Raw genomic sequence first — 15889 nt, forward strand, 5'->3', positions numbered from 1 at the left:
TTGTTTGCAACATTCTTTAATTAAAGGTGTTGGAGAAATTAAGGTTCATTTTTGAGGCCAAAAATAAATGGGAGGCTGCTGTTTTCTTCATTTATTACACATAACATGAGGATTTTATTCCATAAAGCTCATTTGTACAAATCTATATGCTTTATTTTCACATGTGGAAAAGGCTTATACAGCATACAGCTATTTCACATGTGGAAGTATAACCAATCAACGACAGCGTAAAGGCGTTTCCATGCCAATCACTTGTGCATCTCGTGCAAATCGTACTCTGTTATTGAATTAAATTAAATTTGCATTTGGTTCTATTGTTAGTGAGTTTTTGTTTCTAATTTGCGTTCAGAAAACTATTTTAATGAAAATTCTCGTCTTATGTGTAATAAACAGTTCATGACATAGAAAGTGCTTTGTACGGGGTTTTATTCACTCGTTGTTTGTGTCAAAAACCCTCACTCGCTCGTTCCTCGCTCGTTGGTTGAATAAAACCCCGTACGCCGCACTTTCTATGACGTAAACTATATATCCTCAAAAAACAATTCTTTCTAAGCTGTAGCTTAGAGGCAAGAAATCAGCTGAAATCAAACCACTTTCACAGGCTGGACTACAGTGGGAGAAAGAGAGACTATTTATACACAATAAATTGAAATTTAATTAAGCTACAAAGCTTGTGGGATTTTGTACTTACATACAAGTAAATATTAATTACTATAATTTGCAGTGGTGAATATAAGGATTCGGGGTTATATTCCCGACAACCCGGTGACTATAACATTTTGGAGGCTCGGCTGCTAAGGTCAGCGAGCACTTTTTGTGTCTTTTTATTGTGTTTTAGCATGTTGTTTTGCACTTTATGAGGCTAAATGTCATATAGGTAAAGTTAAAACCAAGCCAATGCAGGGGTTTCTCCTGGTGATATCGGGGGTGGAGTGGGGGGGGGGGGGGGACTCCAGAGAGGTTTGCAGGGGCATTGCCATGTGCTTTGGCTTGAGTCACCTTGTTGCTTTTCCCTCCCTCCCATGTTTTAGGGTAAGTATACATTCCACATACTGGTCTCAGTGAGGATGTGTTGACGGGTGCTGTGGGAGGTGGACTGTGGCTCGGTTGCCATGGTGACCTCCTTGCTGCACTTACGGCACCTACTCTCCAGTAAATTGGTGTAGTGTGTTAATTTGATATTCACCTCTGAAAATTATACTTAAACAGTTATTTGCCTCAGGCTCAGCGAATATTGGGGAATATTTACCTGTACTACGTCTCTGTAGATATTCAACAATCATTCACCTTCGCCTTTGGTGAATGATTGTTAAATAGTATCGTGACCCACAGTTAAAAATTCATAACCCGCCCCATTTAGTCTTTTTAAGCCATAGAAAAAAACCCTAAATGACAAACTGGAATAAAATCTTAGAGTTGAATGGTCTAACTGGATTAAATAAACACCCACCCAGATTTTACAGTTCAAGTGAACTAAATTTTATGTTAACATAATCCTCCCTTATGAAAAACAAAAAAAGCTATTCCCAACCCACTACTCAAAAAAAGGAAAAAAAATACTACATCGTTCAAAAAATACAATTAAATGTCAATCAAGAACTACACTTAATCAAAGTATTGATCTTACAACATTTGCAACAAACGACCTTATGTGTACAAGTATCGTCAGGAGCGAAAACTCGACGTAACCTGGAAAAGTAGAATGATTTCAACTTTGATATTATATTCAGACATAAAATCTCTGGAGGTAAGGTATTTCTTACAAAGAATGAATTTCTGAAGAGGGATATTTTAGCATTGACTTTAAGGAAAAGCCCAGAGGCACTACAGTGTGAGCACCCAGTATAAATAGAGACTTATCTATCAATGCAGGTATTAATATACCATAATTTACATTTAAGATATTCTAGCCAATAGTTAAGAGGTATTAAATTCCTCTTGAAACTAAACAGTCTGTCCTTGTATGATAGTTTATTGTTCTTGCATATGAAGCGTGAAGCATGCCTTTCTCTACCTCTATCATTGGCAATGGTGTTTGCAGAGCCCAAACCTGGAAGCATGATTACTACCAGTTATACCTTTATTATATCTCTCGGCTGCTCCCTCTCCCAAAAATAGGTTATTAGCAAGACTGTCTCTTATGCTTTTTATCTCTTCCCTTTCTCTTTGCAGAGCCCAAACGTGGAAGCATGATTTCAACCAGTTATAACTTTATTATATCTCTCAGCTGCTCCCTCTCCCAACAATAGATTATTAGCAAGACTGTCTCTTATGCTTCTTATCTCTTCCCTTTCTCTTCACGTTCTTGTTCAATGGTGCAAATCTTTGAAAGGATGATTGTCATAGGGGTGACATCTTCCTTGAAGAGCTCCATGGCATTAGCAAACTTGTTCTTGATATTTCTCTTGCGTGTTGCCGCATGCAAAAGTGTTACTAAAAGAAAAAGTGAAAAAAAAACCTTTGATGTATGTCTTACAACACATTTGAGATGAGGTCTTCCACCGATTTTTTAGATGTTTTGGAATTGATTTCAGTGATTAATACTTAATTAGTTATCTGATTTCTGTATGGTTAATTATTAACAAGGAATATTGCTAGCCTTCGTCTCTGAAAATTTTCCTGACAGGTTAATAAATGTAACCAAATTTTCTAAATGAAGTATCAGGACATATCACTCATAATGGGTTTTAGGTATTAAATGCAGGTTTGGTGCCATGGAAACCAAAGATTTTGGTTGCCAAAATAGACACAAACCCTTCTTGGAACAATGCTGCCTACTATTTCAAGGCTTGGTACAGGCAGGTGGTTTGCAGCCAGTCTCTAGAGACACAAAAATGCTGCAATGTACAGTTGCTGGGTTTCTCATCAACCAACATGTGATGATGGATGATGGATCTCATCAACCAACATGTGATGATGCATATAAAAATCACCTAGAGTCTTTAAAATTAAGGCAGGACATTTACAATGAAGGCTGCCCCTTGGTGTGCTAGGTTTGATGTTTAACTGTGAAACAAGATTCGAAGTTAGAGTTAATTTGAGCACTGAAATTGCCTTCACTAGAAAAAACAAACATTCCTGGGTAAAGGAGGTGTAGTAGCCCTTGTAAGGTTGTACAATAAAAATGACTTGCCATGGAACCAAAAGAATGAGACTAAACAATGGAAGTGTTGTATTGTGCCAAATCTTGGTTTGCATCCATGTGATGAAACGGCCATGTTGATGTACAAAACAAGAGAAAATGGCCCCACAAGTTTTGCATGAATTATACTGAAGTCAAATTCCCAGAAGACATTTTACTGCAGATGCAAACCATCAATAGACAGTCTAACATTTGACATAAGGACATTCCATGATTTAGACATGATGTTAAAGTGCTACTGTGACAGAAAAAAGAAAAACAATTTTTATTTTTCTTTGGATTTCAAAACTATGTTAATTAAACAGTAACTAAACGAAGTCTTAAGCCTTGATTTCAAAAAGACACCTGTTTATTTTAACAGTAATTTTCCTGTATGATGGCCCGCCATTGCTAACTTTGAAATCTTGAGAGAGCTGGATCAAGGAGAAAATGACATAAAAGACCGATAGTTAAAGAATGCAATGCATGTGTACGCAGCACGAGAGTTTCAGGCTTTCAGACTTCTAAACTCGTGTTTTGCAGATATAATTAGCTGCGTTTACACACTGAAATTTTAACCTGGTGAGTCAATGACCTCACTTTTCCCGAGATCCTACCCTCTGAGGTCCAATCAGTCAGTTTTGAACATGAGTAATGGCGGACAGTGAAATCCAAAACTTACACTCAAGTAAACAGCCTTTGGAAAAAAATCAAAGCTTAAAACTTTGCCAGTCAAATGTTGAGCGATCACACTTTCAAAATCTGAAGGAAAAAAAGAAGTGATTTTTTGATCAGAGTTTGCAGCACTTTAAATTTTTGTGATCTGCAACCTTGTGCTTTTTTCTCCAGTCAACCTTTCAGCTTTGAGTTACCGGTAGTTTTTTTAAATAAATCTTCCAGAAAACACAAGAAACAATGACAAAGACTTACAATACAATAGAGGTTTCAACAATACCAGTGAAAGAATAAACAGCTTACGAAAGCTGTTTGACTACCCCTTGGGGTCCTAGGTGTGATACATGTACCATTGAACATACCTGCCACAGGCACTGTGACTCCCGAAACAAATGCAAGAATGGATCCCAGCGCATAAACACCAAGCACAGCCAGGCCAAAAACAGCACCAGGGACCAAGAAAGGGTATTGTTGCTTCATCTGTGCAAGTTTCGGCTCATGACTTTGTGCAACACCAAACATGATTAAGGTTACAGCAAATGCAACAGAACCAATCAAAAGATCCTTTGGATGTACGACCCTGAAAGCAAATGGATAATTTGAGGAATTAAATTTTTAAACTGAATTATCAAATGCCAGCTTCTTTTGTGGAGAATTAAGGATTTCTGAAAACACTTTACATTAAATTTGCATTAAATTTTGTCTCATTAAAATTCATTTATATTTCAGGAGGGTGTTGAGCCTCAGGACAAATGTCATCTGTAAATCTGGTACATTTTAAGTACCAAGAAAGTGTCTAAATATATATAACATATATAATTATATAATATATCAGCAGAAACCCATAAGGGTTGAAACGCGTAACGACCCCTTGTGTGCTGGGAAACAAGCTTCTGAATATTCAATTTGCTAAGTACCATATTTGGAACAAAAACAGCGAGGGGTTTCCAAATATGGTACTTAGCACTGAAACATTCAACCAATCAGTTCGCACTGAATATTCGGAAGCTGTGAACGCGTGTTACAGGTTTCAACCCTTATGGGTTTCTGATATCAGTTTAACATGTTAAAAACTGAAGGGCTTTGGTTTGCTTTAGTCATTAGTCGAGTGTTAATAATAATTTATTGGAGTGCCCCGGGCATGAGAGAACCAAGCAGAAATCAGGGTTTTTTCGCCATTTGAAAAAAATTGCCGGACTGCCAGTTATTTAGTAATTTCAAAACCTTGTCTGACTGACAGTCACATAGGCACAGCATTTATGTCTTTATCGAAGAAGCATTGTGTATCTAAATCCCCAGATAGCCATTTAACAGGAAAAGGAGGCGGTGTGTAGTTGAGTGGCTAGGGCACGGGCCTCACAATTACTTAGAATCCCCAGGTTTAAGTTCTGCTGTGGCCATGTAGGGTTTGTGGAGGGAGGGGGTTTAAGTGGGTTTTCCCTGGCCCAGGTAAACCAACAAGCCAACAGGACCAACTCCTGCCTGTTGAGATTCTGAAAGATACGTTGTGTATATTTGTATTGTTTGCTTCATTGGCCCTAACCCTCCCCTCCCCCCCCCCCCCTTCTCTGAGATAAGCAGTCAGTTAAGTACATACTGCTGCTTCAGTCAGTTTTGTCTTCTCTTTGCAGAAAGAAAAAGAAAGGAAAGGAACTCATTAATTTAAGTGTCTAGTAGTTCTAGCGCTGGAGCACTTATCTAATTGGGGACACTGAAAACTGAAATTAACAATGAAAGCAAATCAAGTCAAACATTGGTTTTTGCTGAGAGGGGAAGCCAGAGTACCCAGAGATGAAAAACCGGTTCACTGTAATTGTTGATTTCAGATTTATACAGTATCCCCAATTAGTGCTCCAGCGCAGGAACAACTAGACACTTTCATAAATAAAGTTCCTTTCCTTTCAAGCTGAATAGCCCGCCACATCTATTGTATAGGAGGTTTTCACGTGACGTCATCGCAGCCATGTTGGTGGACGAAAACAAAAGATCTCTCGTTAGCTTCTTTTGTTAACGTTCGTCCACCAGAAGTCGTACATTTCCCTGTTGTTCTTGGTTAGAGGTTGGTTAAAAACGTCCTACTGTGACTCGTTCATCAAAGAACGCCGCTGAACTAACAAAGGGGACAGGGTATTCAGCAGTTCCCTCGATAAGGGAGCGGAAATTTGTCTGCATTCTGACTCTTTAGATTCAGTTCTTCGCTACCACCTTATTCAAACAGCAATGGTGTAACATTTCGGGGTACATGTACATGTATTCTTCAATCGTACTTACCCAACCAAAATGAAAGTAACGATGACAATCAGGAAGTAGTTAGTTTGATAGTAGATGAGGTTATTAATCATCCTGTTTTCCATTCTCTCCAAGTCATTCAATGTCGGAGCTGTAAACTGTGCATCCGTGAGGAAGTCTTGAAGAGACCGAAGAGGTGGAAACGCAACTGCCGCCATGTTGATTTGCGTGACACTATAATAATAATAATAAAAATATCTTTATTTAGACTGAAAAAGACCGATCAGCAAAATCAAAAGACTTGCTGGTATAAACCGGTGATCAGAGTAACACTAAACTAATAACAAAACGGTAGGCTATTTCAACATGTGCGGGATAATTCCCCCATTGATTGGATTTCGTTCGGGAATCGGGACCCATCACATGTATTCCGGGACAGCGGGAAAAAAAGCGCGGGAACCTGTCACAGGTCTGAGCAAATGAAGGAGAATAAAGCAATGTCGTTTATTATTTTGTCTCGTTCAGAACAACACACCATGCTTATCTGCGTTGGCGGTTTTAACGGGATTCGAACTCATGACCTTTGCGATGCCGGTGCAATCCTTTCTCTATCAACAGAGCTACGAAGCCATTCAGTTGGGAGTAGGTCAATTTGTTGTGAAGGACTCGATGAATGCACCTGCCTGAGTTTTTCAGAAGTCTATACGAGACAATTGCTTTAATTGTCCGATCTAAATCACTTTACTCTTTTATCCATAACCTGCACGAGCATGAAGTGGAAAAGGTGTGCAGTTGCACATTCTATCAAAGAAAAAAAAACACGTAATTACCCTTGTTACTCAAAAACGACAAGCAAATAGTTGAAGATTGGTTTCGGTAGACACAACAACGATTTAGTTGTGTGATACAAAACGTTTTCCTTCTATCTGATCTTTATACCGTGATGATAACCATATTTCGAGAACAACTCGTAGTCGAAAAGAGACGGTGACGACTCTAAAAAATAGGCGCGCATTGCGTACGTGTGGCAGTGCAGTAACTTGATACAGCGCTTTATTCCATAAATGTCAACTGAGCTGCGTTTTGTTTTCCAGAGATTGAAGTTGTTCAAGTTCCCCTGTCCGGCGGGGTTAGTATCTGGATGGGAGACCTCATAATATACGACTTGCTGTCAGAAACAGGACGGAAAATTCTATTTTGACGCTAAAAAATGTGAACTAAGCAAGGTACAGAATTTGCTAGCCTGCTTTATGCAAAACAAATATTGATGCAAAAGTAAAAAAAAATACTGATACACAGTTTTTAGGAGGTGTCGGCCGAGAATAAAAAAATCGCCATCAGCAACAATATTTGCGACATGAAAACAACATAAATTTCCTACCGCGAACATAAAAACTTACCATCAGCGAAAAATATTTTTGCTACGTTCAATTTTTCTATTGTACTTTTTTTTTGGCAGCTCAAGTAAATTGAAAGTGACATCGATTTGCGTGTTACCACCAACTCAAGAAACAAAGGATACATCTGACAAAATGGCAGCAAGACACCGGGTTTTTTCTTTTAAGTGTTATAAAGTTCGACAATAAATGTCCGAATTCAACACAAAGATCACGATAGCAAGTGCAACTCTCGAGGTTGACCATTGTTTCTGCAAAGTCAAACATTCACTCTCCCAGACGAGATTATTTATCACCAGGTAATTCATTAAATAGAAGCTGCTTTGTTATTCATCAGCGTCCACAAATTCTTGCCGGTTTTGGAGCTCATTTGTTGAAATTCGACCACGCTTCCAAGACCTGTTTATTTTCATGATTTATGCACGCGCTGCGGGCCTATTTCCCACCACGGACTTTATTGAACTCACTCTTAGAAACAGGTGACATAAAGTGCACTACCACAAAAATACAACGAGCTTGAGGATCATCCGCTGTAAGTGAGAGCAAAGCACAAATGATAACAATGAACGAAACAATTAGTGGATTTCTTACAGGGAATGATCTTAAGCCCCGGCCACACGTTCAAACATTGTTATAAAATATTTGTTGGATCAACAATGTTAGAACGTTTAGCATGCATAGTTTGTTCAACATTTTTGTGGGGAGAATGTTACGATTTCGATCACTCATTTTCTCCAATATACAACAGATGTTGAAGCGTGTAGCCGCCCAATGTTGTATTACAAAGACTTAAGTGACGCGTTTCCAACTATTTTACTAGTATGACGGTATACACATTGTTAGAAGGGTTTTTATAACAATGTTGGGACGTGTTTTTTCTAACAAAGTTACATCGTGTAGCCGGGGCTTTAGAGACAGGTTTTTTTTGGGTGGGGGGTGTCCTTTCTCTTCCTTGTTTAGCTGCAACTATGGGCGGCTTACCATTTGGCAGAACAGACCGGGCATTTGGAAGGACTTACTTGACAGCACATTCAAATTAACACACTTGGAGGATGATAATTCTCCAGAAGAATGCGACGGATGATCATGCAAGTGTTCCTTCAAATTGTTGCATTTTCTTCGCAAACTGATGGGTCTGGTCGGCCAGTTCTGACAAAAGAATCGCGCCCTATGTTGATTTGCTTCAAAAGTCCTGAGTACCTAAACAACACTTTTTCTCGGGATCGTCTCCGATCCTTTCCCAAGCCCTCAGAAATATCTCAACACTGGGTTTAAACGCGCCACAACACTCCCATGTTCTAGCTAACAAAATTCTTAGGTGATCGACTTAAATTTTTAATAGAAATCATTGTTCATTTTAAAATTCACAGGCATAGGAAATTCTGCAGTTTCTGTTAAGTCCCTCAGTTTTTCCTGTTTAAAGAATGAAATTCAAATAATTTCACGAGTTTCCCTTGAAAATTCATGATAGAGTCTTTCTTCAAGAAAATTTAAAGTTCTGGTTTCTTTTCTCATTTTTTTGCAACAGTGACAGGTTTCGGGTTAAAAACATAACACTGAAATAAAGATGAAGAGGGTATATGTCATGGTGGTAAGCCACGCCAATCACAGTTATGTTCAATATGTAGTTTCTAATAAACTCAATTTCATGTATGACATTTAGACTTCTTGGTCTTGTAATTGGGCCAATGTCCCCCTTACATTTCATCTGTAGAGCCAGGGACAAATAATGAATTTAACGGGTATCAGCTTGGCAAAAGCAACCACCAGTACGGTAACCTTTGCTTCATTGAAAAAGTCCATATATTTTGAGGATTTTTTCCCCAAAACACGCCCCTTTTATCTTCCTTATTTGTACAAACCTAAGCTACTGGTCATTGTAAAATGGGACCCGGAAATTATTTGTTGTAATCAAGACTGACGATTCAGGACCTACATGAAATGTATGAAAGAGAAATTTTTAAATGGTGTTAATTCACTTAAGTCCAGAAATGCACCCGCAATTTAAATTCGATCAAAAACACGAAATGTCCCTTTAGATCCAAGTATATTTGCTACCTATTTCTAGCAAGAAGGTAAGGGTTAGCTTTTTTTTGCTAAGGATAAATGCAGCCATTTGTCTTTAGTCGAGGGCCGGAGTTGCTAGTATTCCCAGATGTGAGTGTTGATGAAGATGGCCGGGGAGGAGAGCATGGGGACACTTCGTTACCGTTGCCTAGCCTGTGCATATCCGCCTCCTCCCCTGGAAAAAAAACAGGTGACAACATAAAATGGGACCATTTTTAAGTTTTAGCAAATGGTAGCTCTGTTTTGCACCGTAAAATAAAGGAAACTTTATTAACACGTGACCTTAAACCAGCGTTAAACGAAAACGTTGGCAGTGAAAAACTGTGGCTTTATTAAACGGTCAGTTTTCACTGCTATCTATTTATCTTACTATTTTTATCTTATTCTCTTTAGTTACCAGTCTTCTTAATTTTATATATATCATATTTGAAATTGTTCAACCGTCACTTCTGAAGATGTATGTTGTAGCATACGAAACGTCAAGTCCAAAGTAAAATGCATTTTATCATTATGTCAACTGATTATGTTTGTAGCCGCTGTTTGTTTTATGTTTTTGATTAAGTTGAAATGGCCAAAGTACAAGAATATTTAGGGTAAAACTTTGACAAGATTGCTACTCCGAGTGGGGGCAGGTCCCAGCGGGTGTTCTCCAGGGGACCAAGCTGGGTCCCTGGTTGTTTACAATTATGATAAATGACCTCCAAGTTGACTGCGTCGACCTTTGGAAATACGTAGACGACACGACAATCACTGTCTTGGTAAGCATCACCGATAGGAAACCCGAGTATCTCGATATGCGCAGAACGTATGCGCAATAACAATAGTAGGCACCATCCTTAACCGGTGTGTCAACCGGTGTGGCTCTGGCTAGTCGCCATAATTACCTCAGAATGGGTTTTCCCAGGGTGGTTCCCAAGCTCTCTCCTTTTTTTCGCTCGTGAAACTCTCGACAAACTCCCGTCAACTCTCGCTCTCGTTTGGCCAACTGTCATCGACTCTCAAGAGTTTCAGTTCTCGTCAACTCTCATCAACTCTCACTTTGTTTGGCCAGGGCTTAAGAAACCGAAGAAGATCTGTGCTGGGCCCCGATGTCCGAGGGAAATCTTCCCGCACATGTTCAAGTAGGTTAGGGTAGGGTCTGTAAGTCGTTGGCATATGAAGCTAGTGATCACGTCACCTAACTTCATATACTTGGAGAGCAAGACTGGCTGTTGCGGCTGAGGCTAGTATATTTTTCCAATATTCCGTCAGGCCCAGACTGACTTCTTCAACTTGCTCCCTGAAGAAGTCAGGCCGTGCCTGACGAAATACGAAAAATATACTACCCCCTCGTTTACCCCATCGTGTTATCGTACTTTGTACTGTTGGGCCATTCTTGGAGGTTCGTTTCCATTGGTTTCCATTCAATCCGGCGAATGACGTAGTTCCTGTAATGTTACCCAATCAGCTCCCTGAAAATGACGTCACGGGTCCGATGACCGGGTGAAGACCGGCAATGGCGAGAGCTCCAGCTGGTGTGAATTCTTTCTAATAATTGTGACTTTCTGGATACATAATAATGTGGAGAGCTTTAAGAAAAGGTGGGTGTTGTTGATATTTATCTGTCAATTTGTAGAAGATGAGTTTATTTAACTAGGGCACCGTGAAACGCGAGAGAGATTGGATTCTGGAGACAATAATGTTTAAAACTCAATTAGAGTAAATTTTATGTTTTTGTCGCAGCACTAAAAAGTACATCGAACTCCTCACGTTGCCTTGGGCAGATTCCATCATCTGCTGAGAAGGGAGACGAGACAAAAACAACTCTAGACGAACAGAAAGACTGCAGCTCTACACAGCGCGTTGGAGATCACAGGAAACTTGTGCTAAACACCTACATAGATGGCGATAACTTTCACGTGGGCTTTAACATCCAACGCTTGATATTGGGACTGTTAACGAAGAATGAAAAATCCCGAGCACTCAGATTTTCAACCCGGTTTGCTCGAGGGAAGGATGAAGATACTTCGAATCCATTTTCTGATGAAGTTCGATCGGTAAGTTCAGAGAAATTGAAAGTTACTGTGGTATTTCCCTACAGCCTATTTAACGCCAGATTCCAGAATCGTTCTTTGTACATGTGTCGAACCAATTGTTCGTAAACGTTCTTAAATGGTGACAAATAAAAAGAAAATGTTTCAAATTAATGCCTCTGTAATCTGGTGTGCTATTCACAACTGAAAGCATCCCTCGAAGTTTGCATTCATTAAATGCTTCAAAATGACGATTGCGTCATCAATATAAACAATAATAATGCGTGACTGATGCTCTAGGTGCATGGTTTGCGCCCGGCTGACGCACAAAAAGACATCATCAAAGACTGTGATAAAGAGACAATAATAATAATATATTTTGATGCAGCTTAGCCATCAAATTAAAATACAACATCAATCAAGTAGTTTCTGTCAACTTTGTGGTTTTCCAATACCACCTAATTCTTTAGCATGTTGGTCACACGTTGGGATTAGAAACAATATGTATGGGTTATTGACCAAGCGTGAGGTCAAGATGACTGGATATTGGCCAAGTTCTTTTTTTGCGTGTTTATGGACCGAGACGAAGTCAAGGTCCATAAACACGCAAAAAAAGAACGAGGCCAATATCCAGTCATCTTGACCGAACAATCTTGGTCAATAAAGGATTTATTATATGACTTAAAACACCAAAAAATGATCTTTGATCTTGCGGGACCAAGCGAGAAATCCCGAGCGGGCAGCATCGCTCCATCTTGCCCGCTCGGGTAGCCAATCAAAGCGCGCGATTTGGTTCATCTTGCCCGCTCACGGAGCTAGTCATATAATAAAAAAAGGTTATTGACCAAGCGTGAGGTCAAGATGGCTGGATATTGGCTAAGTTCTTTTTTTGTGTGTTTAAGGACCAAGACGAAGCTTTTTGCAAAATTGATTAATTCACTGCCAGCATACCAGAACTCAATTAACAGGAAAAAAATTGGTACTGGATTGAATGTCTTTTGATTACCAAAAATACCTCTGAAGTCATTAGCAGTTCTAATGAAAGATAATGTACATTTATGGTTAAAAGGGCTGATAAAACAACAAACGAAAAAAAGTTGCAAAGAAAGTTAATCATTGCAGCATACACTGTATTTTCAAAATCATGGAAGTTTCAACTGAAATTATGTCATGTAATTATCTTATATAATTAATCAAATGATATGACATTTCATCTTTTCTCTTGTAAGTTCTATTACGTTCTCTTTCCGGACTGTGTTGATTGTACTCCATAGGTTTGATTTTATTTCATTTTTGATCAAAGCTTCTTTTGTTGCATTGATTTGATGGCCAAAGCTGGCATAAGTCAGTTCACCACTGAAATTGCTCTTTTCATCACTGAGAAATCCTGATGCTTTATCATTTCTATTATTGATTTTTTCCCATTATTACAAGTAATTGTCCAAACTAGTTCTCTTATTTGCTGGGAAAGGAAGCCCTGACAGGAATTGTAACTGAATAGCCAGCATTGCATTAAATTAGTTGCATTTTTTGTTTTTGTTTTTAACAGTGGTGCAACGGAGTTCTTACATTGTCCAGTCTCCTTGCTTGTCGCAAGTTTCTCACAGATGAAAAGTCTCCACTTCATGTGAATGTGTACAAAATTCCATCTCAAGTACTCTCAAGAATATTAGCTAACAAACCATACATTACTTTGGGTGTAATCCCTATAACAGAGAGATCTCAAACTCATATAGGAAATGCCAAGCCGACTGATGCCCTTGATGAAGCTATAGCATCATTCCAATCAAACTTTAGCGAGTGTACAGCTGCTGCCCAGAACAAGCTAGGAATCAAGTTTGCATCTATGAAACAACATGAAAAGGCATATCTTCTTTTTGCCCAAGCTAGTGAAAGAGGCCATCCTCTGGCACAGTTTAACCTTGGTCTTTGCTTTGAGCTTGGAAAAGGGGTTGACAAAGATCTTGTTAAGGCAGCAGAGTGCTATAAAAATGCAGTTGCCCAGGGACAAACTGGTGCCATGTATAATCTAGCTTTGTTTTATATGGAAGGGCTTGGTGGCCTGCCTAAAGATTCACAGCATTCCCTGAAACTTCTTGAAGAAGCCGCTGAAAATGGCTTGTGCAAAGCTCAATTATACCTAGGGTTGTATTATGCGGATGAGTCCTCAAACCACTGCAATTACTCAAAGGCAATACCCTACCTTGAAATGGCTGCTGGTAAAAGAGATCCATCAGCTGAATTCCATCTGGGAGTTTGCTATGAACGTGGTCTTGGCACTGAGAGGAACATGTGCAAAGCAGCTAATTTGTACAAGTCTGCAGCATTGCATGGTCACACTGGAGCACAGTACAACATGGGTGTCTTCTATGAAAATGGTCTTGGTGGGTTCAGTGTCAACAAGACGGAGGCAACTCGCTATTACCGCATGGCAGCTGAAGCGGGAGATGAAGATGCAAGGCACAATCTGTTGCTGCTGAGAAAACAAATGGAAGCAGAGAAGCGCATTAGACATCCCACTGAGCCACAAAACTTGGTGTTTTCTTTATTTAAGCAAATAAACCAGCCATCAGGAAGTCTTCCACGCTGCTCTTCAAGTCCTGGAATTTTAGATGCTGTAGCGAGAGAAAATAAACAGCAAAGTGCTCTTGCAACTTCTGCAAGCAAACCACCAAATCCATTGCTGGCATTTTGAGCTTTATTTAAACCAAAATGTAAATATGATGGTCAGTGACATGAATGTGTACTTCCTCTTCTTTGTGACTTTAATCTTAAGTAGTTTATTGCAGATTGTAGATAGAAATAGTTAGAAATTCCTTTCCAAATGAAAGAATTTCATAACAGTAGTTTTATTACTTGGTCCTAGATTGACCAAGTATAAATTACGTTTGTATGCTCTTGTATAAAGTTGTAACTTCATCTTCAATGTGAACAATTTTCAATAGAAAACACTACATTAAGATAACTGTAAACCTTTCATAAACCTTTAATTGAGGTAGTTATTAGAAAGTTAGAAGTAAACCCCTCAAGGTCTTCTATGGAACTTTAATTTATCTAGTAAATAATGTATGAACGTTTTGATAGATGTAAAATATTCTTTTTTCCATTAAAAATGACTAACAAGAGTAATTTCTTTTTGTCCTTCATGTTGCCTTTATATTTATAGTGTGGATTGTTTACTGTATTTAAATTCTCAAACAACCCATAGTTTTTGTGCCTGCAGTTTGTATGATGCAAAACTATTGGTAGGCTAAATTTACAATTAACGTTCAGATAAAAGAAATACCGGTTTATCCCATACATTTTGCTTCATTAACACATGCAGTTAATTTTAGGGGACTCTGTTCTCTTCCTAAAGGTACTGTTGGGGAGGCTCCCATCCGAGAAGCTAAACTTGGTGGATGCATCACATCAGACTAGAAATGGGTTTATCACCTGACATGATATGGTAAATTGACCACTGCAGAGAAATTTAAAAGCAGAAGTTTTGAGCATCAACTCTTTGTTAGAGCCCATTTGCTCTGATGAAGGGCTAATGCTTGAAACATCAGTTTTTGAATTTCTTTATGGTGGTCAATTTTAGCACATCAAGTCAGTTGACAAACCCATTTCTGTGTTTTTTCACTTCCCAATGGCACTGATGCAGCACAACAGTTTCTTTAGAAGCTAAACTCCTTTATCTATTTCTTGTCAGATATGGTTTAATACTCAAATAAACAGAAAGACATCAATTAAATCTGCCAATCAGAAAGCGTTTGACTCTGTAAATAGCTTGAATAATATTATCATGTGTATTGTGGCACAAGGATGTAGTTTTTTACTTGCAAAAACTGTCATGACCAAAATCTTGATTTTAACAAGTTATGTCATTGCTGTGTTACAAAAGTTAGGATGGGTTTGTTGTGTTAGACATGGAGGAGATGAGGAAACGTTCAAGCTAAGATGATAGGCTAGTTAATTGTTTATGAGTTTATTTTGGATTTGCCTTTAGAGGGTAAGTGCGTAATAATCTAATCAAAGCACTTTTGTAAGTGTGTTGTATGAGTATTTAAGCAAGATATGCCCAAAACGTTTTGTATGTTTCCTCCTGATAATTTCTCAGTTTTTGATGGCTAATATCTCACTGCATTATATAATTTGTGGCCAAAACGCTTCCAGAGATAACTATACTAATGTTACAATTTTGTCGGCCAACTCTTGAAGGTCTTGAAGAGCTCAATGCCTTCTGTGAGTAAATTACTATGGTGATGAAAATAATGACGTCTGGGACGAACTTGGGCAAACATTTTTTCTACGTCCGTTAAATTCGTCTAATATAAAGACGGGCACAAGACGCATTATGCGTCTGGACGAAGAATCTATTTTAGTGCGTCTTCGAAGACGCACTA

At 38.8% G+C, this 15889-nt stretch overlaps 2 protein-coding genes across 3 annotated transcripts; one reads left to right on the forward strand and one right to left on the reverse strand.

Annotated features, from left to right (window-relative positions):
* Window positions 1-640: 640 nt before the first annotated feature.
* Window positions 641-6404, reverse strand: LOC138000291 (PRA1 family protein 3-like). 2 transcript variants are annotated; one of them, XM_068846605.1, is made up of 4 exons: window positions 6364-6404; window positions 6068-6259; window positions 4159-4376; window positions 641-2433 (listed from the first exon to the last, which is right to left on the reverse strand). In XM_068846605.1, the coding sequence occupies exons 2-4, from the start codon at window positions 6241-6243 to the stop codon at window positions 2279-2281; spliced, it is 549 nt and encodes a 182-aa protein (XP_068702706.1). In that variant the 5' UTR covers window positions 6244-6259; window positions 6364-6404; the 3' UTR covers window positions 641-2278. The 2 variants fall into 2 exon arrangements, with proteins under 2 accessions (XP_068702706.1, XP_068702704.1); XM_068846603.1 differs by having other exon boundaries at window positions 6068-6394.
* Window positions 6405-10953: 4549 nt separating this feature from the next.
* Window positions 10954-14630, forward strand: LOC137999094 (uncharacterized). The gene is made up of 3 exons (XM_068844928.1): window positions 10954-11069; window positions 11212-11525; window positions 13051-14630. Exons 1-3 carry the CDS (start codon window positions 11048-11050, stop codon window positions 14194-14196), a joined length of 1482 nt encoding a protein of 493 aa, XP_068701029.1. The 5' UTR covers window positions 10954-11047; the 3' UTR covers window positions 14197-14630.
* The last annotated feature ends 1259 nt before the right edge of the window (window positions 14631-15889 follow it).

The sequence above is a fragment of the Montipora foliosa genome, chromosome 4, assembly GCF_036669935.1.
Source record: "Montipora foliosa isolate CH-2021 chromosome 4, ASM3666993v2, whole genome shotgun sequence".
Taxonomy (NCBI): Eukaryota; Metazoa; Cnidaria; class Anthozoa; order Scleractinia; family Acroporidae; genus Montipora; species Montipora foliosa.

Bases quoted from the DNA above. Each gene is read 5' to 3' on its own strand.
- LOC137999094 (XM_068844928.1), top strand. From the start codon at position 11,048: ATGTGGAGAGCTTTAAGAAAAG. The intron at 11,070-11,211 runs GTGGGTGTTGTT...TTTTTGTCGCAG, and splicing joins GTGGAGAGCTTTAAGAAAAG to CACTAAAAAGTACATCGAAC. The intron at 11,526-13,050 runs GTAAGTTCAGAG...TGTTTTTAACAG, and splicing joins TTTCTGATGAAGTTCGATCG to TGGTGCAACGGAGTTCTTAC.
- LOC138000291 (XM_068846605.1), bottom strand. From the start codon at position 6,243: ATGGCGGCAGTTGCGTTTCCACCTCTTCGGTCTCTTCAAGACTTCCTC. The intron at 4,377-6,067 runs GTAAGTACGATT...ATTTGCTTTCAG, and splicing joins GTTACTTTCATTTTGGTTGG to GGTCGTACATCCAAAGGATC. The intron at 2,434-4,158 runs GTATGTTCAATG...TTTTTCTTTTAG, and splicing joins AGTCACAGTGCCTGTGGCAG to TAACACTTTTGCATGCGGCA.